The sequence below is a fragment of the Schistocerca cancellata genome, chromosome 7 (genome assembly GCF_023864275.1).
Source record: "Schistocerca cancellata isolate TAMUIC-IGC-003103 chromosome 7, iqSchCanc2.1, whole genome shotgun sequence".
In the NCBI taxonomy this organism is placed as follows: Eukaryota; Metazoa; Arthropoda; class Insecta; order Orthoptera; family Acrididae; genus Schistocerca; species Schistocerca cancellata.
This window is the reverse complement of record NC_064632.1, coordinates 15,919,944-15,939,350: the sequence shown is the minus strand read 5'-3', so window position 1 is coordinate 15,939,350 and position 19,407 is coordinate 15,919,944. Positions and strand designations below refer to the sequence as shown.

Genomic DNA, 19,407 nt, shown 5'->3' with positions numbered 1-19,407 from the left:
ATCTGCTTACTTTATTCATCTCTTGGTCCTCCTCTGTGATTTTAGCTCCTCACACTCACCTCCATTACTAAATTGGTGATCCCTTGATATCTCAGAATGTGTCCTATCAACAAATCCCTTCTTTTAGTCGAGCTGTGCCACACATTTCTGTTCTCCCCAGTTCTGTTCAGTACCTACTCATTAGTTATGTGATCCATCCATCTTCTCTTTAGCATTCTTCTGTAGCATCACATTTCAGAAGCTTCTTTTCTCTTCTAGTGTAAACTGTTCTTCGTCCATGTTTCACTTCCATACATGGATACACTCCATGGAAATGCTTTCAGAGAAGACTTTGTAACACTTAAGTCTATACATTCCATCAAAAAATGCAAAACAAGGATAATAGCATATAGTAAAATTAAATCTAGTGATGCTGAGAGAATCATATTACGTAACGAGACACTCCAAGTAGTAGATGAGTTGTGTTATTTGGACAGCAAAATACTGATGATGGCTGAAGTATAGACGATTTGAAATGTAGACTGGCAATGGCTAGAAAAGCATTTCTGAAGAAGAGATTTAAGTCTTCTCATAGTAATATCAATAATTAGTACACTTTACATAACTAGCTTGCAATGACTCCTTTCCCCTGGTTAATGTAACTTTCATTCATTTGACATCCCTGAAGGCTCTTATCATGTAGTGGTTTATAGAACACAATGTGCAAGTCAATTAATGGCTGGAAAAAGGTGGAAGAAGACAGCAGGAATTAGATTTCTACTGGCTCCCTCACTTCTTATGACAATTTAGAGCTACTGTGTGCCAAGATATGTTTTCAGATAATTGAAGAACATTACTCAATCAACAATAATATCACTAATTAAAAGAAATGTTAGGTGATGTAAAATGAGCAGCTAAACTCAAAAAAGACATTAGTAGCCTTTCATTTCTTTCCATACGTACTCGTCTACTACAGCAAGAACTCTGATAGCCTGGACTGCTATCTCAGGAGAAACATCTAGTGTCATTGCAATAAGTCTTGCTTTACTATGCGAGAGAAAATGTTGTGTTTCCTGCTTTGGTTCTCCTGTTGAAATAACTGATTCCATAATCTGTAAAATCAAAACAAAGGTTTACATTAATCCCAATGAATTCTTATACAGGAAAAAATATTTTATAAGGTCAATACACATATAGGAACTGTCATTTAGTTACATACTAATACAGGAAAACATATTTTATAGGACAATTATAATATTTTATGTATGGGAAACATCATTTAGTTACATACTAATATGAATTGCTTTTAATAATGTAAATCTTTTCTCAGCTTTCCATTAAGTTATGGACATCTTAGTACAAGTCCCAGGACAAGTCTGCAAGTTTTGAGAAAGTAATGAAAATTCCAGTTTTACCAGAAACTAACTTTCATATCATCTTTATACATACTCTTCTTTTGTCAAATTTATTTTTTCTACGTTCTGTGAGACCATCTAAATGAATACTACTCTGTTGTGCAAAGAATTACTAGATAAAAATATCATGAGATGTGCGAGAACTACATTATAATGAAAGATCCTGAACTACTGTGAGGATCTCCCATGCAAAATAAAAGAGTGTAGTACAAGAACATCAACTATGACTACATAACTATTCCATACACCATTTATACATTTTATGTTGGTTGGAATGGATTCTGCACAACAGTGTGTAGTTTTACATGCAATGTGTTAAGGAGTAAAGGTCGAATAATTTCATCACAGTCAGGCTCAAACCTGGTTGCAAAACAGAGTGAACAGTGTAACATCTTGTAGGGGTGGGGAGCAGAAACTTCATTGTGGAGGAGAAGAACAAAGCACAGCTGGAGTAGCAATCTTGCTGGGGGGAAAAAAAAGAGGTGAATAATGTTAAATGCATCTATATTGTAAATGATAGATAAATTATTCACATCTAAGCCTACCAACTTAGTAATTGTACAAGACTATTTTTCAACTTCAGGGTACAATGAATATTAGACGGAATAAATGTATGTTAACTTAGATGAAGTAACAAAAATAACAAGTGACAAGGATAACAATCAAATGGGAGGTTTTAATGCTGTAGTAGGGAGTGATATTAAAAGGCAGGGACACTGAAAAGACAGCAAAGAGATTTAGATTAGGAATCACTAATAATAGAAGAGTGTTATTACATGAGTTTTTGTGAAGAACATGATTTGGTGATGAACACAACTTCCAAAAGTATAAAATGAGGTAGACATGGAAAGTGAATGGCAGTAACAGGCACCAAATTTGATTTCATTTTAATAAAATGAAGTTATAGAAATCAAATAAATTAGAGCCATATACGATTAGACCTAGATAGTGCCAATCTTAAAGTAACCCACCAGGGTAGCCGAGAGCACTAACGGGCTGCTTCCTGGACTAGAGTAGCTGCACCGGCCCCGGATCGAATCCGCCCAGCAGATTAATGACGAGGGCCAGTGTGCTGGCCAGCCTGGATGTGGTTTTTAGGGGGTTTTCCACATCCCGCTAGGTGAATACCGGGCTAGTCCCCACGTTCCGCCTCAGTTACACACGTCGCAAACATTTGAAACACGTCCGCACTGTTTAACGATTTACAGTAGATGCAGACAGTTGGGGTACACTGATTCCGTACTTTGGGGGGGGGGGGGGGGGGGGGTACTGGGTGGCGGCAGGAAGGGCATCCTGCCATCCATAAAGTAACACTGCCAAATCCGTTGTAACCACGACGATCCTACGATCGCTGTGGGACTATGGCGTAAGCAAAAGAAGAAGATGCAAAAGAAGTGCCAATCTTAAAGTGTAATTTAAGTTTTAAAAGAAACAAGAAGACTAACACAAAAAGATGGAATTAATAACATGAAGAGAATGTGCTAAACGGACAAACATCTTAAGCAATAGTGGTAACACCTTAACATCATGGTTAAAGTCAAAGACATTGTGACAAAAACCTCAGATGAAAATCTGGAAGGGGAGAGGGGAAGGGAGAGGGGGACAAAGAAAACCACTGATGATAGACAATGTAATAAACTTGATTTTGGAAAGGGATAAATAAAGGAAAAGTCATGAAGAACACATCATACAGCAATACAAAGAGACTATGGAAATGAAGGTAAATAATACATATGTAGGAATACAGAAACAGGCATAAAAATTGAATTAGTGAAAGCATTAAGAAATAACTATTCAACATATGGATAAGATCATGCTTGGTAATAGATAAACAAAGAAATCTATTACTAATGCAGATGAAACAGTCAACTGATGAAAGGAATTTTGGAGAAATTGACAGAGGAAAAGAAATCATCATGTGAGAACAACACATCTAAGAAAGAGAAGAAATGCTAGTGGATGAAGTAAGTCCTTGAGCTATGACAATGGAATCTGAAGCAGAACTAGAAGAAATGAGATGAAAAAAGTCTCATTTCAGATTAGCTGGCAGATGAGCTTCAGCAGAACTGTGAGGAAAAATCAATTAAAAATAACTTCCTTACATATCCTTTACTGACCTAGAAAAGCCATTTGCCTCTGTACTTCCGTCCCGACTAACATCTCTGCCCAAACTCTTTGCCTTTACCAATGTCTGCTTGTGTCTGTGTATGTGTGGATGGATATGTGTGCGCGCGCGCAAGTGTATACCTGTCCTTTTTTCCCCCTAAGGTAAGTCTTTCCGCTCCCGGGATTGGAATGACTCCTTACCCTCTCCCTTAAAACCAATATCCTTTTGTCTTTCCTACTCCTTCCCTCTTTCCTGACGAGGCAACCGTTGGTTGCGAAAGCTAGAATTTTGTGTGTATGTTTGTGTGTCTATCGACCTGCCAGCGCTTTTGTTTGGTAAGTCTCATCATCTTTCTTTTTAAATATATTTTTCCCACGTGGAATGTTTCCCTCTATTATATATATATATATATATATATATATATATATATATATATATATATATATATTTAAAAAGAAAGATGATGAGACTTACCAAACAAAAGCGCTGGCAGGTCGATAGACACACAAACAAACACAAACATACACACAAAAATCTAGCTTTCGCAACCAACGGTTGCCTCGTCAGGAAAGAGGGAAGGAGAAGGAAAGACAAAAGGATATGGGTTTTAAGGGAGAGGGTAAGGAGTCATTCCAATCCCGGGAGCGGAAAGACTTACCTTAGGGGGAAAAAGGGACAGGTATACACTCGCACACACACACATATCCATCCGCATATACACAGACACAAGCAGACATTTGTAAAGGCAAAATTTTTACAAATTAGAGAACTTCTCTCAGGTATGAAATCTTTCAAAACACTCTGTAGCACGAAGGTCTGTGTTAAATGGCCTACGGTAGTATCTGATATCTTTCCTCTCTACCTTTCCCGAGCTTTCCCTTGTTCCCAACAGACCTTGTATCTTCTAGCTGGATTTGTTTTCTTTTCTGTTGGTGGTAGTTTCTCAGGAAAATGAGGCGCTGTGAGTCTGTTTGCACTTGCAACTCCAGATGCTGAATGTATGTCTTATTTTAGTTTTACTCCTGCTTTTTGAACCAATTGCTTTGCTAATTTACAGATAAAATCTGCTAATACACACTTTTTGGATATAACTCTTCAGCTGGTCTCCTCTGTCAACACCTGTTTTAGACAAGCTGTAGTCTAGTACAACGTCTAGCTTTACTGCCTCAACATATCCACTCCTGGATTTTACACTGACATGCAAAGCATTCATCTCATGCTGTGTTGACAACAAGTGTACATCAAATTTGTCTTGCGATTTCAAGCAGAGGTGTTCTTTGCGACACAATGTCACTTCTCCTTCCTTTAGTTTTTGATTTATTAGGTCTCTAGGCAAACCTATCCTGTTCTTCATCACAGTCCCAACTACCAATGTATTTATTTCCCATAGTTATTCAAGGACTGCAGGACTTGTATAAAATCTGTCCATTTATATCATATGTCCTTTTCCCAAATAACAGGAACTCAGCCTTAGCAGCAATGATTTGACAGAATTGTCAACATTTCCTCCAGTATAAACTTTAGCACTGCTCATGTAATCTGTTTGACAACATAGAGTTTTATCCCATATTTCTCTGGTTTGTCTCTCATATGAACACGGAATCCAATTCTTCCTTGAAGATGACATATTTCTTCATCCACAGTCAGATTTTGTTCTGGATAAAAAACTTTCCTGCATCTTTATTTTATGCAGAGGGTCAGGGCCTGGTTCTTGTTGAGGTATCCATAGTGCATTACTGTTCCCATTCAGCATCCTGAATATGGCAAAAAATCTGTCTCGTGACATTAGCTGAGATGTAAATGAAGTAAGCACAGGGTCTTCAAACCTATAATCCCAAAGTTTAGGTTTCTTTAAACACACATATGCAAGATGATTGCAAAAAAATGATGTATTTCATGCATCCTCACTACTCTCCACTTCATAGAGATTTTGGTTTGATTCTGTTCTGACGGCGAAGTTCAGAAATAGTATCACTAGTTAACTGTACTTTTAGAACAAGCTGTAATCAAAAAATTACAATGAACGGTCTAGTTCTGTTGATAATGTATTGACAGGAACCTGAATTCCACTCATTTCTTCAAACAGAGTAATTCAGAGAGTGCATCAAAAGGACACCATTCATTATGAAAAGCAGGTTGTTGAAATGAAAGACAAACCTAGCTAACAGAAACTGGCGCATTAGCTTCCTCATACTGACTACCATTGTTTCTATCAGCATATTCACTATCAGCCATATTCACTATTTATACGCTTTTACACACAGGAAGGATGCAGCAACAGCACAACACAGCAGCCAACATAGAACAAAACAACCTTCAACAATATTCAGAGCATGTGCGCAATTCACCTAACACTGGCACCATTCAAAAGAGACTGGCACGCGCTAGCCTTTAACACTGCACTTATGACAAGCCACACAACTAGTATCACCACTTACAAACATAAAACACGCGTTTAAATCACAAATAAATAAGTTGGAAGTGAAGAACCTATGACATACGACTATCACATGTTGTGGTTAAAACATAGTGAACGTATCTAGTACATCCATCGGTTTCAATGTGTTAATGGGATAAGTGATGCTTGTGACTGGGCCGGAGTAGGTGGTGGTGTGTGGATGTAAGATAGAGATGCTGCATCTAGGTCAATTACAGGGATATGAGTCACGAGGAAAGGAGTTGGGAGCATGGGTCGTGTAAGAATGCATGAGGATATTGTGTAAGTTCACTGGGTGTCGGAATACCACTGTAGGAGGAGTGGGAAAGATAGCAAGTAAGACATTCCTCACTTCAGGGCACAGTGAAAGGTAGCAGAAATCCTGGCGGAAAATGTGATGCAGTTGCTCCAGTCCTGGATGGCATTAGGGCACAAGTGGAATGCTCCTCTTTGGCCGGTCAGTGCTACTTTGGGAGGTGGTGGGTGACTGGAAAGAAAAGGCATGGGAGATCTGCTTCTGTACAAGATTGGGAGGGCAATTATGGTCTGTGAAGGCCTCAGTGAGACCCTTGATATATTTCAAGAGGGACTGCTCATCACTACACATTCAACGGCCATGGGTCACAAGCCTGTATGGGAGCAACTTCTTGGTATGGAATGGATGGCAGCTGTCAAAGTGGAGGTATTGCAGGTGGTTGGGAGGTATGATCAGGTTTGATCAGGACAGAGATTCTTAAGTAGCCATCTACGAGATGGAGGTCAGCATTGATAAAAGTGGCTTGCTGGCACGAGTAGGACAGGTGAAGTGAAAAGGGGAGACGATGTTGAGGTTCTGGAGGAATGTGGATAGGGTATCCTCACCTTCGATCCAGAACATGAATATATGAATATGGAACCTGAACCAGGAGAGGGGTATGTGGTTCTGTGTGGTTAGGAAGGAATCCTCTAGATGACCCATGAATAGGTTGGCATAGGATTGTGCTACGTGGGTGTACATTGCCATACCCTGGATTTGTTTGTAGGTGTTTTCTTCGAATGAGCAGTAATCTTGAGTGAGGATATGGCTGGGTATGGTGACCAGGAAGGAACTGTAAATTTGGAATCCATTGGGCAATGAGAAAAGTAGTTAAGTGTTCAACAGTGGAAAGGCCATGGGCATCAAGGGATCTTAGTATAAAAAGAGGTGGCATCAACAGTGGCGAGCAAGGCACCTTATGGTGAAGGACCAAGAATTGTTGAGTGCAGGTGGAGGAAATGGTTGGCCTCTTTTATAGAGGAGGGTAGGTTGCATATAACAGGCTGAAGGTGTTGGTGTACAAGAGCCAAGATTCTCACAGTGGTGACGTAGTAATTGGCCACAATGGGGCATCCTGGGTAGTTGGGTTTACGGACTTTAGGATGAGAGAGAGAGAGAGAGAGAGAGAGAGAGAGAGAGACAGACAGACTCTGGGGAGAGTTTCTGAGATGGGCCTACAGATTTAGGGGGAGACTGGAGATCCTGCTGGGTTTCTGGAATGGGGTCACTGTGGCAGGGTGTAAGTGGATGAATCTGACAGCTGGCAGACTACTCCTGCCAGGTAATCTTCGTGGTTCAAAGCAACAGTGGTGGGGCCTTTGTCAGCAGGTAGGATTGTAATGCTGAGATCAGTTTTTTGGCAGTTATTTCTGCAGATGTAAAATTAGCTTGCATGTTGAGGGATATGGGGAATGATGGTGACCCAAGGTTCAAGGTTAAGAAATTCTGAAAAGTTAATAAGGGATGATTAGGAGGCAACCATGATCCATCCCCACTGCATCATTGCATCTATTACCTTCAAAAAAAGGCAATTTCCACAAGTTTCACCAAAATTTCAATATTTTTCACATGTCTGTTGCCTGATCCATTATTTGAATTCAACACTGAATATTACAGTGTTGTAGTGAAAAATTGTACTGCATTTTGATCTATTTCATCTTACTTTCTCTGTAAATTTGATATCTGAATGATGCTAAAAAATTTAACATTCAGCTCCACTTCATGTTCCAGAGGCATCTTTGCTTTTACAATTTGACAGTTCCATGTATGGTGTTCATCAGAAGCAAGTGAATTTATGATTTGTCTTATTTTACTTAAATACAATTTCATTTTACAACATGAGGATCTGGAATTAGCAGGACCTGTCCTGTGTTTCAAACTAAATATTCTAGCAACTTCTTTGAACTGACTACTCTGAAAATGTTCTTGTCCATGCTAAGCCATAATCTTCCTTGGGGTTCATACGTAATGTGGCCTGTATTAATTACATCCATGGAAAACTTACTATCATGTTCTGAATTGTTTGGCAATACACATGATCAAACTGCAATGAGTGACTACCTGCTACAGAATTGCTACTATAGTGTTGATCAGTTTTTAACTACAATGTAAATATGTGAAAAATTTAAATAGTTTATACAATTAAGGCCAAAATAAGAAATGTGTACATGTAGATTAATCTGTGTATTTATGTGGTCTATTACATATATGTGTGTGTCTGTATAATCAAGGCCAAAAGTATGAAATGTGTGCGTGTAAAATTTATTTGTGAAATGTTATTCCCATATGTTACAGTTATATTGCTATATACTGAAAACCATACAACAGTTTTTTCTGTTAAACTTTATTGAAAATTATTTGACTTCTCCTATATCATTATGTACCCCTGTACAGTGTATGATTCACAGGACCAATAAATATACAATACAATACAATACAATACACCTTAAATGAGCAGACATTACAATAGGTACTTGCAGCACTGTGGGACAAAGTTTGCTTGTAACTTCTTGACAGTTTAAAACAGTGTTAAAGTCAAAACTGGGACCTGAACCTCAGCTCTTCATAGGCAATCTTTGTAGAGGCTGAATTATCTAGGCATGCCAAAACAAGGATGTGGGTTTGAGTCCTAGTTAGAACACAGTTTTAGTTGGTCAAAATGGTTATAAATAATGCACTCTGAGCTGCTGAATGCAAGATTCAATCTGTGTATTTTGTCTGGTTCATCTGTTGATCTAGTCTAAATTACTATGTTCTGTACCCTACTGTAGATAAAGCAGAAGCATCACGTTGAGTGACGTGTGTTCTCACACAGACATAGCTTCATTACAATGAGTTCCTTGAGTCAAAAGTTGTTAAGTTAGTTAACTAAGTCTTGTTTCATTAGAGTACTATTAGAATGTACTGTTGGGAAAACTGAAGTATAGTATTACCTTTAAACTGCACATTCTAATACTCTTCAGAGAATCATGCATCAAAACATAAATTATTTCCAGATATTCACCAGAGACAAAAATTTCTGGATATTCTTCCACCCAGGACTTCAGTTTTTCACAACAGAAAAGTCTGATCTTACTTGAACAATCCCTGCAAACACAGAAAGTCACGAGAAAAAACACAGAAGGTATTAGATTAATTTATTATTATTTTTAAAATGACTGTAAACATAATACACGAAACAGCATGTCCCAATTAAGTAGAACTGCTCAGTGTTCCACACAATAAATTCATATTTCTACAAAACAATATTAAATTTACTTCATGAAAAAAATGCACAGAGAGAGAGAGAGAGAGAGAGAGAGAGAGAGAGAGAGAGAGAGAGAGAGAAGAAAAGACAAGAAAAACATTTCTCTCTCATTCTTTCTTAACACAACACACAACTTATTACAGCCTAAAAAATTTACTGTGGTGGATGAAATGACAATGTATTGCATAAGAAAATTGTTCTATGAACAAGAAAGTAAAATTAAGTAAACATTAACGTGCTTCCATATTCTTATTTCATGGAACAACAGAAAGTAATCATATTTCTGACAATGAACATATTTACTGAAATTTTTACATGAGAATGAGGTTCTTAGATGGAGAAGTACTTCAGAAGATTTCTCCTTATGCACTGTATTCTCCTTTGACAATTTCTCCCAGTCTACAGTAATGTCTGAATACCTTTGCTCAAACTGCCTATTTGCTTCGGTTGAAGAACCCGAGACAGAAGCAAATAGGCAGTTTGTCAACAACTGGCCATGAAAGCCTTCACTTTGTTCAGCTAAAATGTTTATTAGTGCAGCAATGATTGGGATCTCTCCACCACTAGGATTTTCCCCTAATGTGTTCCATGAAAGGTAGTTGGCATCCTTGTGTTTGTATCCATTTTTGTATACTACTGTGTCATCATATGCTTGAAGCTTTGTGCTCATCTTGCCAAATTGTCCTGATGAATGTTTCAGCATTCAGACAGCACAAATAACTGATTGTCTGAACAACTCTAACGCATTTTTTCTCATCAATCAGACTTGCAGAGTATACCAGAAGAGTAAGTGATAAGTCTATCAGCCTCTTCCAAAATTTGCATCAGAACTGCACCTATCATGTAGCCACTACCCATCAGTGTGTACACTACTGGCCATTAAAATTACTACACCAAGAAGAAATACAGATGATAAATGGGTATTCATTGGACAAATATATTATACTAGAACTGACATGTAATTAGATTTTAACACAATTTGGGTGCATAGATCCTGAGAAATCAGTACCCACAACAACAACCTCTGGCCGTAATAATGGCCTTGATACACCTGGGCATTAAATCAAACAGAGCTTGGATGGTGTATACAGGTACAGCTGCCCATGCAGCTTCAACACGATACCACAGTTCGTCAATAGTAGTGACTGGCGTATTGTGACGAGTCAGTTGCTTGGCCACCATTGACCAGACATTTTCAATTGGTGAGAGATCTGGAGAATGTGCTGGCCAGGGCAGCAGTAGAACATTTTCTGTATCCAGAAACGCACGTACAGGACCTGCAACAGGCGGTCGTGCATTATCCTGCTGAAATGTAGGGTTTCGCAGGAATCGAATGAAGGGTAGAGCCACACATCTGAAATGTAACCTCCTCTGTTCAAAGTGCCGTCAATGCAAACAAGAGGTGACTGAGACGTGTAACCAATGGCACCCCATACCATCACGCCGGGTGACACGCCAGTATGGCGATGACGAATACACGCTTCCAATGTGCGTTCACCGCAATGTCGTCAAACACGGATGCAACCATCATGATGCTGTAAATAGAACCTGGATTTATCCGAAAAAATGACGTTTTGCCATTCGTGAACCCAGGTTCGTCGTCGAGTACACCATTGCAGGCACTCCTGTCTGTGATGCAGTTTCAAGGGTAACCGCAGCCATGGTCTCCGAGCTGATAGTCCATGCTGCTTCAAACATCGTCGAACTGTTCATGCAGATGGTTGTTGTCTTGCAAATATCCCCATCTGTTGACTCAGGGATCAAGATGTGGCTACACGATCCGTTACAGCCATGCGGATAAGATGCCTTTCAACTCGACTGCTAGTGGTACGAGGCCGTTGGGATCCAATACTGCGTTCCGTATTACCCTCCTGAACCCATCGATTCCCTACTCTGCTAACAGTCATTGGATCTCGACCAAAACAAGCAGCAATGTCGCGATACGATAAACTGCAATCGCAATAGGCTATAATCCAACCTTTATCAAAGTTGGAATCGTGATGGTACGCATTTCTCCTCCTTACATGAGGCATCACAACAACGTTTCACCAGGCAACACCGGTCAACTGCTGTTTGTAAAAGAGAAATCGGTTGGAAACTTTACTCATGTCCGCACGTTGTAGGTGTTGCCACTGGTGCCAACCTTGTGTGAATGCTCTGAAAAGCTAATCATTTGCATATCACAGCATCTTCTTCCTGTCGGTTAAATTTTGCGTCTGTAGCACGTCATCTTCGTGGTGTAGCAATTTTAATAGCTAGTAGTGTAGTTCCATCTTAGCATTTTCATCAGGAAGTGCTATGAGTGGAGATTATGTCTGAACCTTCGTAAGGACACAGCAATATCTTTCTTGGACAATATTCCAAGAAAATCTGGCACCTCCTAGCACCATGTCTTGTAGCAGCCATGCCTTCCAATTGAGATCCTTTATGAAGGACCTGCAGTAGGACCACATTACAAAAAATGTCTCTTACATCGTAAACGTACTTAGGAGCTGGAAAATCTTATAGGGCTCTTACTTCTACTGGATTAGGACAGACCATTTCTGTTAACTTGGTGCCCCAAGATTTTTATTTCTTGAGCAATGAGAAGCACTTTCCGGGATTCAGGCAAAGACCTGCATCATGGATACACTTCAGTACACTTCTCACGTGGCTTAGATTCTTTTCAAACATCTTCAAGAAAACAACAGTGTCTTAAAGATGGCAAAGACTTCTTATCCCTTTGAGGTGAAACAGACTGTCCATCAACCATTCAAAGGCGGTGGAGCAAGATTCTTTATTAACAATATTGAGCTGGCCTGCTAGGACTAGTTTTGCTGTCCCTATGCATACATTTAGGGAGGAGTTGTAGCTTTTAATTACAACTGAGGTCTCAGAGCTCTCTTTGTCTGCTCATGATGATTATGAGTGTCACTGGCATATAGCTTTGTTTTCTGTCTCATTGATAACAGGGAGATAAGTACATTTTTAATGGCAGACACCTGGCCCGAGCAAATGATGTGCAAACTTACTGGAGTAGCTTATTCAATAAGGATCTTCAACTTTCCACAGTTTGTGACTGCTTGCAATACATCTCGTCCAAAGATGATGTTACAACAGAATTCTCAAAAACTGACAAATTCAAAGTTCTTGTTTTGTCATTGCTAGCGGTGCCTCGACAAATTCATTGTTGTTGATGGTGGTAATGTTACTTCCAGAAATTTTCGAAATTGTCACCCACTAATGATTTTCATCACTAACGCTTTATCTCCTTAAATGGTCAACTTTAGTTTCCTCACTTTGGTGGCTGAGAAAATCATTAAAATCTCTGTATGGGAAGAATGAACTGCTTTGGCAAACTGAAAGGTGAACTGTTGTTTTCTTTCATTACAGGAGCGTATGATATACCTAAGGCACAGTGTAAGCATACCAGTGTGTTGTCCTCTTTCTCCAAATGCGTATTTCTGTACACAGTATTCAAACTGGTGAGGGAGCTGGCTATATTGTCGTGGGTGAGAAACTTGGATGTTATCTGACTGCTGTAGGATAAGTCCAGCATTTCCAACTCCATTCCTCAATGTTGTTGTGCATTGTAGAGCAAAATACCAATGACCAACAACCTCCTCCTCAAAGTATTTCCACCTGGCCAGATTTGACACAAACAGAAGACATAAACCCTCACTTCTCTTTTCCAGCTATTTGGCGTAATTGCAGTGCAAGGCCCTGGTGGTCTTCCCTGATTGTAGTCAGTACATTTGGAGGCCTTTCATACATATTTAGGAGTACTCTTTTCCAGTGCAGTTCCTCCACTGATGAAGGCCACAATTATGGTGACTTACTAATGTGCACATGGATCACTGAAGCTTTTGCATGTATTGGTACCTTGGCAAGCACATACTGCTGGGTATTCGAGTTCCTACCCATGAAGGCAACATATTTTGTGTAGTCTTATGGAATCAATAGCGATATTAATGTCCGAGATACCCGGCACTTCCATGAAAATATGTCATGCAGAGTATCAGTTATAAGCGCAATGTGTGAGGGATCCATGATACCTTACTCACAATTATTCATTATGCACTAACACAGGTCATATGCAGGTACGAAGATTGATTATTGAGCAAATATAGAAAAAAAAAAAATAAAGCAGAACCAGAAGCAGCAGCTGCTGCAGTTGAGTGTGGTACCCTCACCATGGATAGACCCTCAGTAAATAGAGAATACCTAATAACTGTACTTATCATGAGAAGAATGTTTTTGTTTTACTAAAAGTGAATATTAAAATACAGAGTGCTGCTTAATGGTGTTCGAGTCAACCATGCTGGCCAATAGATCATAGTGTCGATCACTTGTGTGCATCCCCAGAATATCATCTCTCAATATTTTGACGTATTTGCCCTGTGTTCTAGATACATATGATACATATATGATAAAGAAGGTTTCTGTCTCTATTGCATTTAAAAATATTATATTACTTTATATTGTAACTTCTTCCATGACAAGAAACTGATCATACTTAGCCATTAGACTAGACATTAAACTCAAAAGTTAATCTACTGAACTAGTCATAAATCTTTTAACAATCAGATTGAACAAGAGTATTACCTTGCAGCTGCCATGACTAGGACCTGTGTCTTTGGATCAAATGATGTGTGTGCTAATCCCTGGCCAACGTGATATGACAATTTTGAAACTCAAAAATTGCAGAAGAGAACAATAAAATTTGAACTAAAAGCAATACTATATGGGATATACAGCTTTTATACTGTGTGTAAAACTTGTTTTCACCATACTGTGCAGTAGTAGTAGTGTAAAATGAACTGCGTTTAAAAGTGTAAACGTTAAAATCTGCTCGACTAGCAGTAATATTCAGATATTAACAAAAAACAGGACTGAACATTAACACAAATAAATGGACCAAGAATTCATCATGAGAGTGTTTTCTAGTTAATTTAAGCTCAAAATTTGTCTTTCACATGGACCCACAAACTTGAATGCATATGTAAATTGAAACATCACACAGTTATTGAGTGATTTCATACAGACAGGTGGTACAGTGACAAAGAACATGGAGTAGCAAAGTGATTTTACATGTCACTGGAACCATGCCACACAAGGAACATTGATGACAAAAGGGTGTCGCAATGAACTGTCCAACTGCAGCGACTTAGCATCGTAGGATTGGTAACACCACATACCGATATGCCAATATCTCCATCTATGGGCACAATTTCTACACAGCAGCAACAACAACACATGGTAGCCAAACTGGTAACATCAAGCAATGACAGCTCTGTCAAATAGCAGATCAGCAAACTTGAGCCATCACACCACCAAGCAGTGGCAGCTCTGTCCAGTAGGCGACCACAAAATTACGGCAACACCAACGCACCAAGTGACCGAGAGCAGAATTATGAGCAGTGCCGATGCAATGCAACCAGAGAAACACAAACTGCAAACCCCCCCAACCTAACGTCAAAACATCAGGAGGTGTACAGGTGTGTTTGTGAAAGAGGACGATCAGCTAACACAACAAAAACCCACATTATCCAGCTTTCAGAGATTATATATGATTTAGAGTTGTATTTTGCATTTTTGATTTGAAGTATAGTATGCTATTTAGTGCATGTTTATACAACTAACCACTGACAAAAGCAAACAGCAATAATTCAAATGCACTACTTATTGCAATTTACAAGTTTATTTGTTGATTGATTTATAGTATGTCTCTTCTTTAAGCACTCTGTGAAAATTTATGACTGAATGTCGATGTGTGTGATTTTCGTAGGTGTAAGAGGACTTCTGCTTTCTGTTGTGAAAGTTGTTCTGTTAATTTGGATCAACCGAAAAAGGACAACTAGTGCTTACTTAATTAGCTGTTAATCAGTAGGGGTTGTGTGGGTTACTAACAGGTTCTTTGATAATACTTGCCACAATATTCTGAATAGTCAAGATGTCTTCAGAACCAAAGCATGAGATTGAGATGTAGTATCTGGTCAAATGGTCATAATGCAGGCATATAGAGATGATTCCAGACTCAGTGGTTTTGGCCATTCAACTAGTTACCGCGAGATACTAATAAATACAATGAGGGATAAACCAGGCATAGAAGAGGAAAGGCTGCAATCAATTATGGAAAAGTTAATGGTTCACAAGTCCGCAGCTCGTGGTTGTGCGGTAGCGTTCTCGCTTCCCGCGCCCGGGTTCGATTCCCGGCGGGGTCAGGGATTTTCTCTGCCTCGTGATGACTGGGTGTCGTGTGCTGTCCTTAGGTTAGTTAGGTTTAAGTAGTTCTAAGTTCTAGGGGACTGATGACCATAGATGTTAAGTCCCATAGTGCTCAGAGCCATTTGAACAATTTTTTTAATGGTTCACATATCCCAAGAAGACTCAAAATCATCCAAAGAAATAAACAAACAAAGCATTGAGAAAATATCACAAGAAAACATAGAGAACATAGCAAAAATATTACAAGAATAAAAAAAAAAAAAAAAAAAAAGAAAATATCACAGGAAACAAAGAAAACACGGAGAAAGTGCCCCAGGTACTGGTCGAAACAAATACAAAATTAAAGGAGACAATTACCCAAGTTCACGAAAATTGTAAGAGAGGCCAGAAAGAAAGGGATGCCAAATGCAGTATAATCTGGCCAAACTTCAAGACAATGTGAACAGAGTGAGAGCGGCAGTAATAGGAAAGGCCAAGAAACATGTTATCAAAGTTTAACTTAAACTACAAGAGAAGATCCAAGAAGATGAAAAACAGCATGATCAGCAAACTAGAAATGTCGCAGAGGTGCAACAAGAGTACAGCATTGCTATCAAAGGACTGGAAAGAAAATGAAACTGAACTGGCTGAGAATTTGACGGAAGAAACGGCAGTACAGTGAAAAAAGGACGTTCAACAGGTCACGTAAGAGATCAGCCACTTGCTAGAAAGGATACAACAATAAAGGAATAAAACTGATGAGATCGATACGAAAATTAACAATGCAACTTTGAAAGTGAGGGAAGGTAATGTAATGTTATAGTGACTAATGATAACACTTATACCCAGTTTGACACAGGACAAACATACAGGGTGACAATTATTGAACTAAATGAAAAAAAATTGTTAAAAACTATGGCATGCACACACTTATACAACATGTAAACGTCACTACGGATATTCGGATTTAAGTTATGACATGCTTGGTATGCCTGCCATCATTCGAGATGATGTGGTGCAGACGAATAGCGAAATTCTGATGACCCACGGAAGTGTCAGAACATCGATGCTGTTGATGACCTCCTGAATAGCTGTTTTCAGGTCAGCAATGTTTTTGGGGTTGCTGCAGTACACTTTGTCTTTCACAAAAAAAGAATTGCATGTGTTCACATCCAGAGATCAAGGCAGCCAATCGAGGCCCATCCCAGAACGCGGTCCCCAAAGTGCTCCTCCAGGACATCAGACACTCTCCTGCTTCGATAGGGTTGAGCTCCATCTCGCACGAACCACATCTTGTCGAAATCTGGGTCACTTCGGATAATGGGGACGAGATCATCTTCCAAAACCTTCACGTGCCGTTCAGCAGTCACTATGCCATCAACGAACATCACACTGATTATTCTGTGACTGGACATTGCCATTTCACAGAGTCACCCTCTGAGGGTGAAGAGACTTCTTGAACGCGAAACGCAGATTCTCAGTCCACAAAATGCACTAATTTTGCTTATTGACGAGCCCATCAAAATGAAAGTGGGCTTTGTCATTAAACCAAACCATATTCACAACAAAGCCCTGTTCGTCAATTCTGTTGACAATAGTGTTAGCGAAACACAAACCACTGTTCCATGGCCCTGGGGCTTAACGACTGATGGGTTCGAATTTTGTATGGCAAAAGATACACACCTTCAACAACAATTTGTCACAGAGTATCTTGGTTGATTCCCACCCGTTGTGCAGCTCATGTGATTGTGTTTCAAAGCAGCCCCAGGAAATCAGTGTGTGTATTCTTGATGTTTTCAGGCGTTTTCACCCTTTTTGGACAATCGACTTTGCCAACACTGTTATCATGAACACTACCTGTTCTCTCAAACTCGTGAATCAAATTCTTAATTGTTAGCAGACTTGGACCAGTTTCTCGAGTTTGAACTCTGTTGCAAACTTCCTTTGAGCCACAGTTGGACTGTTATTGCTCACATAGTAAGCCTTCATAAGAGCTATATGTTTAGGCCCACTGTACTGTGAGATTTTCACTTGCATATGGCCGACAACAAGGTACCTGCACATGCGCATACTAATTCCAATCATACCCCACACCCAAACGTGCAGTTTGGATGTCCTACCGAAAACTGTTCAGAATTTATGACTATTTTATTTCATATAGTTCAATAACTGTCACCCTGTATAAATTGAAATGGAAATTGCACATACTGTTACTTACCAAGTGGTTAAAATCCGTTACCGCAACACACTTCAATGAAAAATCCAGTTTGCAACAGACAGTTGGAAGATGAAACTTTCCCTTGGGGAGATAAGAAGAAAGAAGAAGCTAATAATTCCAATCAATTTGAAGTGTCATCATTCAAGAAGTACTGATCCAAGAGTCACCAGTGTACAACACTTGAAGATTTACTACACCACAAATGTCTTAACATACCGAAGAGTAAATTGTGGGAATTATTTGCTGAGAATTTTTGGGAGCTGAATGGAACCGCAGAGCAACCATTAAATGATGACAAAATGATACCTGCAATGAAGAGAAGACTGGATCAGAGAATGCAGGAAAACCCATATGGGAGTGACTAATAACAGAGATCCATCAACTGAAGTGCTGGAACAGTTAGAATCCATTCACTCACAGGAAAACAATCAAATGGGCAAACTCAAAATCATCAGTATAGGAAGGACGGAAATGCCCACCAATATTAGCGTGATCAGAGGAGAGAAGATGATCCAAGAAAAATGTGAGGTAGGAGGACATATGAGTGAGTAATGAAATACAAGAGGAGGAGGATAGGCAATCTGGGAAATTAAACCTGTTCCAGATCAGGTCCGGTTGAGAAGGAGACCTACAAGGACCAAAAATAATCTTATTAAACATAACAGTCATGGACAGCTGGGATGAGACCTAATAGAAAAAAAATGAGTCAGTGTCCAAAGAAACCATATTGTCTATGTGAAAAATCAAGATGTCTGGAATGAATTTGACACACACATGAAGCAAAGCATGTGCTATATCCCAGAAACAGTATGAACAAATGTTAAATAGAAACACCAAATTACCCAGTCTTCCAGAGGATGGTGCAAGAGTTATAAGTGCTATCGGTGACAAGAGTAAAACCATTAAAGAGCAAGTGCTGACTAGTGATTACCTTCAAAGGTGGGGGGGGGGGGGGGGGGGGGGAGGGGGTTATGATCATTGTGCTCACATGACTTCTTTGCCACAGGCAAATCTGGAGTTTCTCTTCACCCAATTTGATGCCAGTAGGTGGCATAAGGTCAAATGACCTGTTGAAAAGTGTGTCCGGCCTCTTGAAGGATACAGGTACTTCATCTTACTGTCTGGACAGCATCCAATCGTTTCTGCCACAGGAGGAGCTGCATGTGAATTTGTTGCTTTCTTGTGGGCCATATTTTTGTTGCATATCGCACATCATATTCTTTTCTCTTCAGTCAATACAGTGTTGCCTTTTTTTTTGCATCTGGAGATTGAGCTGAACATATCTCAAGTATTGCTTGCAATGCCTAAATTGACACTGAACCAAAATATCCTGTTAACTGAAGAACTATTCCATATTTTGGCCTGTTAACTACACAGTCTGGCACTACAAACAAAAGCCTGTGCACCAAAGCACCTGCACAGTATCCTATTATCACAGTCAGAATAAAATTATGATACAATTATTAACTAGCAATTCAACTAATAACATAACTGGGTAGACTAAAAATTTTGTTCATCATATT

General features: G+C 39.3%; 1 protein-coding gene across 1 annotated transcript in view; it reads right to left on the bottom strand.

Annotated features, from left to right (window-relative positions):
• LOC126092405 (cohesin subunit SA-2-like) overlaps window positions 1-14,078 on the bottom strand; it is a 192,768-nt gene extending 178,690 nt beyond the window's left edge. Inside the window, exons 1-3 of the mRNA XM_049907978.1 lie at window positions 14,065-14,078; window positions 9,167-9,320; window positions 943-1,091 (exon numbers count right to left, since the gene is read on the bottom strand). Of these exons, the coding sequence (XP_049763935.1) occupies window positions 943-1,091; window positions 9,167-9,320; window positions 14,065-14,078 (317 nt within the window). The remainder of the gene's footprint in view (window positions 1-942; window positions 1,092-9,166; window positions 9,321-14,064) is intronic.
• Between the last annotated feature and the right edge of the window lie 5,329 nt (window positions 14,079-19,407).